General features: G+C 44.7%; 1 protein-coding gene across 3 annotated transcripts; it reads left to right on the forward strand.

The window, feature by feature from the left end:
- Positions 1–1,923: 1,923 nt before the first annotated feature.
- On the forward strand, positions 1,924–13,709 carry CCR2 (C-C motif chemokine receptor 2). 3 transcript variants are annotated; one of them, XM_041760545.1, is made up of 4 exons: positions 1,924–1,988; positions 5,410–5,517; positions 7,092–7,221; positions 9,728–13,709. In XM_041760545.1, exon 4 carries the CDS (start codon positions 9,739–9,741, stop codon positions 10,855–10,857), a length of 1,119 nt encoding a protein of 372 aa, XP_041616479.1. In that variant the 5' UTR covers positions 1,924–1,988; positions 5,410–5,517; positions 7,092–7,221; positions 9,728–9,738; the 3' UTR covers positions 10,858–13,709. The 3 variants fall into 3 exon arrangements, with proteins under 3 accessions (XP_041616479.1, XP_041616478.1, XP_041616476.1); XM_041760544.1 differs by lacking the exon at positions 7,092–7,221; XM_041760542.1 differs by lacking the exons at positions 1,924–1,988; positions 5,410–5,517; positions 7,092–7,221 and adding an exon at positions 7,783–7,834.

The raw sequence follows: 13,709 nt of genomic DNA on the forward strand, positions 1-13,709 counted from the left end.
CTCCCCAAACCTACCTTTCCCCACTACCAAGTATTTATGGTTCCTGCAAAGCCAACAGCAGTTAGGCACATCTTCAACTAGCCATACTTGGGAAGAGTCTATCTTCCATCACTCACTGCCCACTCAGGGTGAGGCCTCAGTGATGCCCTCCAATCAGAATCGCTGCCACATCCAGATTTGTGGGTTTCTTGTCATGACACCAGAACCTGCAAAGAACACTATGTGGGCTCTTTGCAGATGACCACAGCATTGTGCCCCTCCCAAGGACACCTCAGAAGCTATAGTCAGAAGGTAGATGATGTCAGAGGTGGGAGAAGAGTGACTATAGCCCTTAATGTCATATCTGAAACCTCATCCTGTAGGCAGTTACCCCATCCTCCTCTTACCACATCTTGGGTGGAGGGCAGGTGATGGTGGTGACAGTGAATTCTAGTTTCTGATTCCCCAGAACCAGCCCTCCACCCACTACTGCCATGTCCTGGGGGTCTCTAAAAATGCCTTCCAAAATGCTATGTCCTGACTCATCCCCAACCATGGCTTCCTCTCCAGAGCTAAGGTCTGAGTCTAGTCACAGAGTAGTTTAGTAGTAGTTCTTCTGGGCTGTAGAAGAACAGAAGATTATCTCTCTACTACAGGTTCAAACAACATCCTCTTAAGTCACGTGAGAGGGCTTTTAAGCAACTGGATGTATTAAAGATCTTGACTTCACCTCTATTTTCCAAAGTTGATTTGTTCTCAAGGTATAGAAACATCCCATCTGCTACCTTTACACTTTCAGTTAATGGAGACTTAAATTACTTGTTTTTATGACTTTTTTCTTTCTTTTTTTTAAATCACCTATCCTTGTTTGTTCTTGGTTCACTGGAAATGGTGGCAGACTTGGAGAAGGAGAAAAATAAGTGCCCATCTTCTGTTACTTGGCACCTTCCCTTTCCAAAAACATTTGGTTTCTGGACTTTCTTGCTGCTGTGTTACTATGTCACTTGGGACAATAGCGGAAATATTTCATATTCTTTTTATTAAGGAAACATGACCAGAACATGTAGGAATGTATAAATGTGCTTTTTCTGTGGGTATCCTATTTGTCCAGATTAATGTTCTTAGCCAAAACTGAAGATGTAAAATCCTAGAACACGCTAATCTATTTTAGTAGGTCACCGGAAGCATGAAAACCATAGAAACCGCAATCAACCAAAGCATCTGTGTTAAAAAAAAAAAAAAAAAAGGCAAGAATTTATCTTTTAAAGGTGTCAACTGAACAAATCCATCACAGATAAGTAAGGGAGTTAGAAACAAGGGGAGTCGTCAATGTAACCTGAGGCGAATGATAAACATTTCCTGACTTCTTGCCCTGGCAGCAATTCTTTCCAGCCACACTTTTCCCCATGTTTCCCTTTAGCTGAATATTGCCATCTGTGCAAGGGGAAAGAGATTCTTAGGACTAACTTTAAGCTTCAAATGTCTGACCCCTAATTTGCTGTTGACCTTCAGACTACAGATGAATAAGAATCTTAACCTTCTCATGACTGGTGCTGGTCTGGTTCTTCCCTCTTCATTCAGGGAGCATGACCTGTTTTTATTTCTTTGATTTACAGAAACAAGTGGCTGATGACACGCCTTCCCTCAACTCTACTCAAAAGATCGTACCTCTCTCTCATACTGAGAATTTCAGTGCCAACATGTGAACATAAGGCTTTCAAACTGCTGGAAAAGCATTGTTTCTAACTCTCTTCGTGTGCATAAAGAATTCTAAGGTGTACTTACCCTCGTTCCCAATTTTTTTTTTATTTATTTATGATAGTCACACAGGAAGAGAGAGAGAGAGAGGCAGAGACACAGGCAGAGGGAGAAGCAGGCTCCATGCACCAGGAGCCCGACGTGGGATTCGATCCCAGGTCTCCAGGATCGCGCCCTAGGCCAAAGGCAGGTGCCAAACCTGCTGCGCCACCCAGGGATCCCCCAATTTTCTGATTATCTGCATGGACCAGGTGAGAATATAGTGACCAAAAAAAAAAAAAAAGTTAGACTTGATAGCTGGTTACAACAAATAGAAATCTAGAAAGGACTCCTGGTTTGTACTGAGTATTTTGTTGTTGTTGTTGTTGTTATTGTTGTTGTTAATTCCTATTTGTTGAATACCTTCTTTGTACCAGACGCTGTACTAGCTGCTTTGTATCCATTTAAATCCCACAGACCCCAGAGGCCTTATTATATCTATTTTATAGTTAGGGAAATCAAAGCTTAGAAATTTGCCAAGGTCACAGCATAAGGATCCTGACCCAACATCTGAGTTCCAGAAAATGCTTGGAGCCAAGTCAAGTGACTCAATGTTCCCTGTAGGATCTGAGGAATATTCTTAAGTGTGGTTCCCTAAACTGCAAAATTTGTACTGTTAATGGCAATTTCTCTTTTTCTTTTCTTTTTTTATTGTGATAAAATAAGCATAAAGTATATTATGTTTATATAACATAAAATCTTACCATTTTAACTGTTTTTAAGTGTAAAGTTCAGTGGCATTAAATACATTTGTAATTTTTCCAACCATCACCACCATCCATCTCCAGAACTCGTTTCATCTTGTAAAACTGAAACTCTGTACCCAGTAAGCACTAACTCCCCATTAACCCCTCACCCTGGCACCTGGAAACCGCCATTTTACTTTCCATCTCTATGATTTTGACTAAGTATCTCACATATGATTCTAAGTGGAATCATCCTGTCTTTTTATGACGGGCTATTTCACTCAGCATAAGGTCCTCAAGGTTCTTCTGTGTTGTAGCAGGTGTCAGAATCTTCTCGTAAGGCTGAATAATATTCCATTGTATGCATGTACCACATTTTGCTCATCCATTCATCCACGGGTGGACAGTTGGATTTCTTCAATGTTTAAGTTATTGTGAATAATAATATGGCTATGAACGTGGGTATATAAATATTTCTTCAAGACTCTGCTTTTGGAGCACCTGGGTGGCTCAGTTGGTTAAGTATCTGCCTTCAGTTCAGGTCATGATCTCAGGGTCCTGGGATTGAGTCTCGCATTGGGCTCTCTGCTCAGCAGGGTGTGTCTGCTTCTCCCTTTCGCTCTCCCTCTGTGCTCTCTCTCTCAAATAAATAAATAAAATCTTAAAAAAAAAAAAGACTCTGCTTACATTTCTTTTGAGTATACAACCAGAAGTGGAATTGTTGGATCACACAGTAATTCTATTTTTACGTTTTTGGGGGAACCACCACACTGTTTTGCACAGCAGCTGTACCATTTTACATTTCCACAAGAGCACACAAGAGTTTCATGTCTCCACATCCTCACCAATGCTTGTTATTCTCTGTTTTTTTGGATTGCACCCATCTTAAAGGCAGTGCGGTGGTATCACATTGTAGCGCTGTTTTGCATTTCCCTCATGATCACTGGTGTTGAGCATAATATGCTTATTAGCCATGCATATATCTTCTTTGGAGAAATGTATTTTCGAGGCAAGTCCTTTGTCTAGTTTTGAATTGAGCTTTTGTTCAGTTACAGCCTCTCCTGAAAAATATCCCATACATTTGAGAAGAGTGCATGTGCTATTGTTCTTGGGTAGAGTATCCTGTATCTGTCGGTCAGATCCAGGTGGCTTATTGTGCTGTTCAAGCCCCCTGCTTCCTGATTTATCTTCCATCTGGTTGTTCTATTTGTTATCAAGAATAGGGTGTTGAAATCTCCAACTATTATTGTGCAACTGTCTTTTCTCCCCTTCAGTCCTGTCAGTTTTTGCTTCATATATTTTGATGATCTGTCATTAGGTGTAAATGTAACTGTTATATCTTCTGGCTGTATTTAACTCTTTATTAATATATAATATCTGCCTTTGTCTCAATCTTTTTTATTGATTTTTTAAAGATTATATTTATGTATTCATGAGAGACGTACAGAGAGAGAGGCAGAGACACAGGCAGAGGGAGAAGCAGACTCCATGCAGGGAGCGATGTGGGACTTGATCCCGGGACTCCAGGATTACACCCTGAGCTGAAGGCAGGTGCTTAACAGCTGAGCCACCCAGGCGTCCCCAATCTTTTTTGATTTAAAATCTATTTTATTATTATAGTTATATTAGTATATTAGTATAGTTATCCTTGTTCTCTTTTGTTTCACATCTTTTGGTAAATATTTTTTTTCCATCCTTTCACTTCCAATATATTTGTATGTTTGGATCAAAATGAGTCTCTTGTTGACAACATATAGTTAGATTGTATTTTGTTTTGTCTTGTTTTGTTGTTATTCATTCTACCATTCTCTATCTTTTGATTGGACAATTTAATCCATTTACATTTAAAGCAATTACTGTTCAGGAGGGACTTAATTCTGTCATTTTGCCATTTTTTTCTATGTGCATACTTACAGCTTTTTTGTCCCTCATTTCCTGCACTGCTGTCTTCTATTGTGTTTGGTTGATTTTTTTGTAGTGAAATGCTTAAGTTCCTTTTTATTTTCTTTTGTGTATATTCTAAAGCTATTTTCTCTGTGATTACCATAAGGATAGCATATAGCAACTCAAAGTAATAGCAGTCTAATTTAAATTTATACCACCTTAATGTCAACAACACACAATACTCTGCTCTTTATAGCTCTGTCCTCCGCCCTCACCTCACACATCTTTATATATTGTGTGCCAAGGGGAGGCGTTGGGGGATTGGTAGCTGCTACTGTGCCAAAAACTATAACCTACCAAAGTTAACTGCAGATGATCATCCAAGCCTTCCCCTGACAGTTGTGGCTTTTAGTACATTCCAGAGTTCCAGAATAATTAGATTAGACAGATGCTGTCAGTGCAATTGTTGTCTGGGTAGGGAGAGAGGCTTCTGGTGCTTCCTATGCCACCACCTTCCCAGAATCTCTGTGCTGTTTTCTTTTAGAAAAACTTCTTTCTGAGAAGTGGGACCTATAATAACTGAGGCCCTTCTTAATAAGGACATCTCTGATACAAGAGACCATTTTGCATTCCCTTTTCAATAAAAATCTCTGCCTAAATAAAATTTCCAATCAGACCCCAAATCCATGATGTCACTGAAGCCAGTGTGCATGGTCACATAAAACTCATCTTGTTTTCCACAACAGTCCCCTTGTTAAAATCAAGTTCTGCTCATCTCATGCAAATTATCACTTGTAGAAGAGAAAGGAAGATTTCCTGATAGAGGGACTCACAAGATAAAGAAGCCCAGAGTCATTAGACATAGGAGCAGATGTACCCTGTACATCTGCTTGACTCACACTCATGGTTGCATAAGTAAGATTTCAAAATTAATATTACTCTGGAGACCTTAACCTAGTGTACAATGCTCCTGGTTGGAAAAGAAGAACTATATCATTCTTTTTTTTTTTTTCTCAGATCTTTACCATTACTTGCCCTTGTATCTCCGCCTTCTTTTCTGCAGGAAACATTATTTCCTACTTCTGCACACCAAGTTTCTACCTCTAGATCTGTTTGTTCAGTTGCTGTGAAGCCTGACCTTCCAGTGCCACTTGGAAGAAGCCATCCACTGGTGAGTTGTGGGTGCTTTTTCCATTATTTTATGAATCACAGGCTCAAAGTATCTCAATACTGGAGAAGCAGGGACTGGGAGCACCCTGAAGGTTGCATAGCTCCGGACCCTGGTTCTTGGAGGTAGAAAAGGGTGGAGGGTGGTGTCTGTATCAGAAATGTTGTAGAGGCCCTGATGGCAGTGAACAAGGGCAGAGCAGAGTGAGACCATCCCATAGGGCTCAGGTGAGAGGACAGTATGCTAAAGAAGACAGTCAGGAAAGTAAGGACACTCAGGCTTCTCAGCAGTTTCTCCTCTCACTCAATTCCTGCCAGCCCCTTAGGGCTTTAAAGAGCTGGAACTTTCTATCCAAAATACTCCCCCTCCCTCCTCCAGTCCATATATGTGATGGTCCAGGCCCTAAACCAAAATGGACTTCTTGCCTCAATTGAGAAGGCCCACAGGGGCTGAAGTTAGGAATCTACTTTTCCGACAGGCAGCTTTGAATTGATTAAGGAAGTATTCTGACACTTAGAAGTGACACCTTGCAAGTGTCTGCTGTGCCAGGAGTTAGATGTGCTGGAGGGACTGGGGAAAAGTAGTAGAGGAGGAGGTGGCTGGTGGTTGAGTAACCAGTGTAGGTAAACAACAAAGCAGAGAGAACACACTGTGGAAGTGGTTAGGGCAATTCGCCCCCTCTCACCATACCTTCTCCCCCTATCTGAATCACCAGAGGGTCTAGGCTGTGCATTTTTGACTATCAGACTTCCTGTGATACCGAAGCCCAGCATTTGAAAACCACTGGTCCAGTGCATACTTTCCCGTCCAGATGTGGAGGTTAGCCCTGTGGTTGGTTACAGAGCAGCCCCGAGGGTGTGCTGCACTTAAGGGGGTATGTGCAAGGATACCCAAAATTTTAGTCTTTATACGATCTCACACTGGATTACCTGGGAGGCTAGTCCACAGTGGGACATTGTGTTTCTTGTAGCTTGCAGCCTGCTGGTTCTCTGTCAATCACTTACTGAAATGGTATTTATTTAGCAGCCTCTAAGTGCCAGATCGGGCTCTGGGGCACCAAGACACCTTATTGCAAGACAAAGGTCTTGGCCCCTGTGGAGCTTATTTGTGTGTGTGTGTGTGTGTGTATGTGTTTGTGTGTGTGTGTGTGTGTGTGTGTGCTGTGCACGCACACACTTCTGCATGCATAGGTGGGGAATGCTTGTATGGGTTAATGTGTGGGTTTTAAGTCTAAATGCCAAAGAAGTTCTGTTGAGGGCATGGAAGCATATCTACAAAATTATCTATTCTATATCCATCCCTGCTCTCCCAGACTGGAGATAGGAGCTCCTGAGGTCTTTTGTAACAGAATAACCCCAGATCCAAAATCCAGCTTAGCTATTACTTGTTTTGTGAGTTTAGGAAAGTCATTTAACTTGTCTTTGTTTAAATTTTGAATTACTTCGCTTGTAAAATGTATAAACACTTGCTCACAAAATTTTTGCAAATATTCAACTAATTAATGTATGCAAAGTATTCAGCACAGCACCTGGAGCTTTAGGTGCACATAATTAATGATCATTGCTGTAATTCTTTAGGTGGATACTACCCCACCCCTCGGACCTTGATTAGAGGTCTTATTTAGTTGCTGCAGATTTGCAAGAATCTGACTCAGTGAAATGCAAGATCTATGAGATGAATCGATCATAAGGAAAATAGGAGAATAAGGTGTGTACAAAGATAAAAACCAATTCACAGTCACTAACAAAAAAGGAAAAAAAGAATATTCTTTTTTCTTTTTTTTAAAAAAAAGATAGTATTTATTTATTCATGAGAGATACAGAGAGAGAGGCAAAGATATAGGCAGAGGGAGAAGCAGGCTCCCTGCAAGGTGCCTGATGCAGAACTCAATCCCAGGACCTTAGGATCATGACCTGAGCCAAAGGGCAGACGTTCAATCACTGAGCCACCCAGGTGCCCCCCAAAAAGAATATTCTTGAGAATCAAGCCTAATGATGTTAGATGTCATACTTAGTATAAAGACTTTCATGCATTCTTTCAATGAATATTTATTGGTGCTTCCTTCATCCAGATAATATCATAAGAGCCAGAGACAGAAACATAATCTGGACTTCAAGGGGCACACAGTGTGTGGGAGATCATGTGATAAGGGCTTGTTTAAAGGCATACACGGTGTTATGAGATGATTCGATTGATTAGAGGAGGCAGGCTTGTCTCCACAGAAAAGGAGAATTTGAGCAAGAGGCACTGGCAGATGACTAGGAGCTCACCAGGCATTTTACACAGAGCGGGCAAGTGTATGCAAAAACCATGGAAGCAGGTGAGTTTGCAGGAAAATAGACAGAAGATGGCCAGGGTGGGAGCACAGGACCTGGGGTTTGAGAAGTGACTGGCGATAAAGCTGGGAAGATGTGAGTGTAGAAAAGACGGACGAGTGGTCTGGGCATTGCCTTTGAGGTCCACCACTTCAAATGCATGGGACCACTGCAGTTGTCAGGTGAGAAGCACCCGCACGGTCCCATTGCAGTGTTGGGGAAGGCAGGTTGAAAGGAGTATGGTCAGGAATAAGCTGTAAGCAAGGCAAGACCATAGCAAAGATGAAAGTGGGGAGCATTTAAGGCAAGGCAGTGGCAGCTGACAGAAATGTAGAGGGGCTGAACCCAGAGGTGTTTATGAGTCAGAATTCATGTGACAATATTAGTGACAGTAGCACAGAGCACGTTGTCATGCCAGGTGCTGCACTGAGTCCTTATCTCCGTCCATCTTCACGGCCACTCAGCATAATTAATGCTTTAGACATAAAAAAAAAAGGGTTAAAGAAGTAATTAGCCCCAAATGCCACAACTTGTAAGCCGGAGGGTTAAAATCTGGGTCTGTTGGCCCCTAAAGTCTGCCCCTAACCTTCTGAAGAGGAGGAGACCCGAGACAATGCCCAGTCTAGCTTCCTAGACGCTGGAGTCAAGGACATTAGCCAAGATAAAGAGTCCATTAGCTGAAGCACATTTCTGGGGATGTCGAGTTTAGGGTGAGTTTAATTGGAGGTACCTGTGTGATACCCACTTTGCTCACTGCTGTATCGCTAGTTACCTAGAACAGAGTAGGGCTCACGGTAGATGCTCAGTAACACTGGTTAAATGGGGAGCTATGCAGGAGGCTGTAGAGGAAGTGATGGGGAATTCAACTCCAAGATGTAGGGGTTGAAAGGTGGGACCGGAAAGCAGAGCTTTGGGCTGCATTGGCACTCAGGGGGCCTGACACCCTGCAATTAGACAACAGGACCCAGCAAGCACTTCAGAGCAAGAATAAAGAGGTAGCAGGTAAAGAGGTGGCAGCAAAGGATGGTGGTGCCCAGGGCTTCTCTCAGTGCGGGCAGGCGAAGGAGACGCCAATAAAGAAAATGAATGAGGCAAGAGGCAGGGGCTAACCTCCTAGAAGCCAAATGAGTTTTAAATGGAAGAACTTCGCAGAAGGATCCAATGCCTCGCAGAGGATGAGGCTGAAGCAGAGCCAGGGCAGTCAGAAGTTGGGTAGTGTTTGCAAACGTTCCAGGAAAGAAAGCTTCGGTGGGGACGTGGAGGCAGAGAGTTGAAAGGGGAGTCAGTGAGAAGGCGTTCAGCTGCAAGTAACCGAACTCAGGATTCACAGGAGCTTAAAAACAAGGACTTTTTTTTTTTTCTCAAAAAGTCAGAGGATGGGCAGTTCAAGGCTGGGCTTACGACTTGGTGGTGTTGGGACTCAGCCTTGTGTTGTTGCTCCAGTTCTCTGAGCCTTTTGTTCAGGGCCCCCAACACCAAGCCCTCACTAGACAAGCGCCAGAAACAGAAGGGTCAGGCCCGGGCTTCCGGTGCATCTCTCCTGTCAGAGCAGAGCATTCCTGGAGGCCCCCTCACAGATCGCCCTTCCTCGGGTCACAGGCCTGTGTGCCCCCTACAGAGGAGGCAGAGAGGCAAGTGTGCAGCTCGGGGAACTGTATCATGAGAAGTCAGATCCTCCAAGAAGGCCCAGCCTGTTGAGAAATGGCTGGTGGGGAGAGACAACGAGCATCTGCTCCCAGGAGTAAAGGGAAGTGACCAGCCAGCATGAGAGCTTTCCAGGCCGTGGCTGCAGAGCAAAGATAAAGACTGGGCCATCGCTGAAGCGGAGCCAGGCTATTTTGCAGGTCAGGGATGGCAGCCCTTACGTGACGCGTTATCATTTTGTTCCCTGATTACAGGCCGGAGGAAGATGGGTGACAATGGCACCTTCTCCCAGGTCAGCCACAACATGCTGTCCACATCGCATTCTCTGTTCACAACCAACATCCAGGGCAGCGATGAACCCACCACCATTTACGACTATGATTACAGCGCGCCCTGCCAGAAGAGCAGCGTGAGACAGGTCGCCGCCGGGCTCCTGCCTCCGCTCTACTCACTGGTGTTCATCTTTGGCTTCGTGGGCAACATGCTGGTCGTCCTCATCCTCATCAACTGCAAAAAGCTGAAGAGCATGACTGACATCTACTTGCTCAATTTGGCCATCTCGGACCTGCTCTTCCTTCTCACCATCCCATTCTGGGCCCACTACGCCGCGAACGGGTGGCTCTTGGGGGAGGTGATGTGTAAGTCATTCACGGGGCTATATCACATTGGGTATTTTGGCGGGACCTTCTTCATCATCCTCCTGACCATAGATAGGTACCTGGCTATCGTCCACGCTGTGTTTGCTTTAAAGGCCAGGACGGTCACCTTTGGGGTGGTGACAAGTGGGGTCACCTGGATGGTGGCCGTGTTTGCCTCTCTGCCCAGGATCATCTTCACCACGGTGCAGATAGAAGATTCCTTTTCCTCCTGCAGTCCTCAGTTTCAACAAGCATGGAAGAATTTCCATACAATAATGAGGAGCATCTTGGGCCTGGTCCTGCCCCTGCTGGTCATGGTCATCTGCTACTCGGCCATCCTCAAGACCCTGCTCCGCTGTCGAAACGAAAAGAAGAGGCACAAGGCCGTGAAGCTCATTTTCGTGATCATGATTGTTTACTTCCTTTTCTGGGCTCCCAACAACATCGTCCTTCTCCTGAGCACCTTCCAGGAGTCCTTTAACGTGAGCAACTGTAAGAGCACCAGTCAGCTGGACCAAATCATGCAGGTTACAGAGACCCTCGGGATGACCCACTGCTGCGTCAACCCCATCATCTACGCCTTCGTCGGGGAGAAGTTTAGGAGGTATCTCTCCTTGTTTTTCCGAAGGCACATCGCCAAACACCTCTGCAAACAGTGCCCTGTCTTCTATGGAGAGACTGCAGATCGAGTGAGTTCCACGTACACGCCTTCCACGGGGGAGCAAGAGGTCTGGGTTGGCTTGTAAATGAGTAGCAGTTTGTTTCTTACTTTAAAGGGGGGATGGCAATCTGTACATAATAAGCCTCAAGGGTCTATTGCTGAAGAGAGGCCTGTGAGTCTCTGAGGCGAGTCCCCGGGGCCTCAGGGTATTGAGCACCACCTACAGACTTCGTCCCCTCGCTGTGTAGCCAATGCGCACTCAGGGGATATTCCAGAACAACCGTGGATAGAGACTGACTTCTCCAGCGAGAAAACACCACATCTGGAAGACGCTTCTGTGCTTCCCTGAGCCTTCACCTTTGATTGCTTCTCTGGCTCTGCAATGCTATACCTTTGGTCAGGGGCCCAGCTGGACACTGGCGGATGGCATGAGGGCACGTGGGGTCAGGGCTGAGTGCCAGGGGGAGGGGGGTGTGGTCAAGGTGTGAGCCTGGGAGAGGAGGATGGCAAGGACTTCCCTCTGCCCAGCCAGACAGCCCCGCCTCCCACCCTTGTTAGCTTGGAAGGCCTCACCTGCTCAGGGAGAGCTTGGGGACTGCAAAACTCTCTGACAGCTTCATTTGGGTCCGATCGTCCTCTTCTGTGTAAATACACGATCCATTTTTTCTTTGTTGGCGATTTATTTGTGACAACCACGCACCCTACATTTGAAAGGTGTTAAGTATCAGGCACTACTGTTGACGTGCGTCTTTAAGCCACATCCCCCTATGTAAAAATGTATGAACAGTTTTGTTTATAAAATAGGTGTCAGCTATGATGAGATGAAAAATAAAGCTCTTGTTCGCTGTGCCCAGGGAAAGGGGAGGTTTGCTGGTAGTGATGGGGAGAAGGCGTGAAGGCAGATGAGACCCTGCCTCAGGAGGGCAGGGGCTGTAGTGAGAGCTCAGGAGGATGTGTGAGGCCCAGCCCAGCAATGTTTCCAGAATCAGCTAGGAGAAGAGGCCAGGAAGGATGTGTCAGAACCATAGAAGCCTCAGGTCTTTGGATCTGCCTGTCCCTGCTTCCTGCCACCCTGGCCCCATCTGTCACCTCATCCCCAGCCCCCAGCCCCGTCTCCTGCCCAGAGGACTGCCCTACACCTGAGCCACTTCGTGGAGGTTCAGAAGAGTAGCCTTGGAGAGTATAAAACGGTACAGCCAGAACCCTCAGGGGGCCCTGGAGAGGGGGAGCAAATATGTGGGGGCCCTGGGGTGTATTGCCAGGCTGGACAAGGAGCCAAGATGTGAGAGAAGTCCTTGCCTTAGAAGTCATATGCCAGCCTGTGAATCTCGGGATCTAACCAGATGGGGCAAACCTACACAAGAAAGACTCCGGATGGGTCGGGGAAGTGTTTTCCAAACTCCCTTCGAGCCCCTCATTTTTGGATATAGGCATAGAGTTTGCATACGTTAAAAAAAATCATAATAAAGTAAAAAACAGAAGTAAAGCTGAAACTATAACTTACAAATGGGGCAGAGTATCATTTTAAGAGTTGCTATTATATCCAGCCTGAAAATACTGTATTAGTCCTAGAGAGAACTCTGGTTGTGAGCTTAAAATGTTGGAGCCTGTGGTATGTTTGGGAGACTACCAATTCAACATAAATAGTTGATCAGAGAGCCCGGTGTCTGCGGTCTACTGCCTACTAGCCTATGATGACGTAGAGTCTAACTGGGACCATTTGGATCATAGCACGCACTCCACAGGTCGTATCTTGGCCTTGCTGCCACAATCCTTGTGTGTCATTATGATGCCTAGGAAGTCATGGATCTAATCATGTTCAAATGCTTCAGTGCTTTGCAGACCATTCATGTACAAACTGTCTGGTTGGGTGTGGGAACTCCTAAATCACACTGACCCCTAATCAAACTTTTAAACTCGATTTGTAAAGGAAGGGAGTTGGGTCACTAAGTCAGCAAAGACTTTTGTCTCGGCTGAACCAAGTTAAGAACGTACACACATGTTACCCAGTGTATTTCTGATATGACCCAAGCAGGAAACACAGGACTTCTGGAACCTGGCAGCTTGGGAACTGTAAGTGACAATGGTTCCCCTTTCCTTCTTTGTGGCTAGAGGTTTCAGAAAGAAGTGTGTATGTTTGGGGTTAGGGAGAGCATGCTTCACTTTCCAATATCTGTAGCATCCTAATGAATGCATGAAAGTTTGTTTGGATGATGAAATGTAAATATTGGGGTTATTTTTGTTTGTTTGTTTTTTAAAGATTTCATTTATTTATCATGAGAGGCAAAGAGGAAGACAGAGACATTGGCAGAGGGAGAAGCAGGCTCCATGCAGGGACCCCAATTTGGGACACGATCCCAGGACTCCGGTAACATGCCCTGAGCTGAAGGGAGATGCTTAACCGCTGAGTCTCCCAGGGGTCCCAATCTTGGGGGTTTTTTAAGCTATGATTTGGAAAATAAAGTAATGCCCTAACTACATTGTTGTTTACAAAATTATCTGATTAGGACTCCCCCCCTGCTGCACCCCCACCACAGGCTCTGGCAACCACTATTCTGTTCTATACATCCATGATTCTGACTATTTTAGACAACTCATAGAAGTGAATTGTGTAGCTTTTGTCCTTCTATGACGGTTTTATTTCACCCAGCATAATGTCCCCAATGCTCACCCATGTTGCTGCATATGGCAGGACATCATTCTTTATAAGGGCGAATAAAATATTCCATTGCATGTATATGCTGCATCTATTTTATACACTTATTAATGTGCATAAAATTTCAGTTATACAAGGTGAGACATTCCAAACATCTGCCTGACAACGTTGTACGTGTTGATGCAATACTGTATTGTACAGTTAAAAATCTGTTAAGAGGGTAAATGGCATGTTAAGCATTCTAACCATAATAATAATAATAAAAACTGCCTATTTTGTTA

Source organism: Vulpes lagopus, chromosome 7 (genome assembly GCF_018345385.1).
Source record: "Vulpes lagopus strain Blue_001 chromosome 7, ASM1834538v1, whole genome shotgun sequence".
Classification (NCBI taxonomy): domain Eukaryota; kingdom Metazoa; phylum Chordata; class Mammalia; order Carnivora; family Canidae; genus Vulpes; species Vulpes lagopus.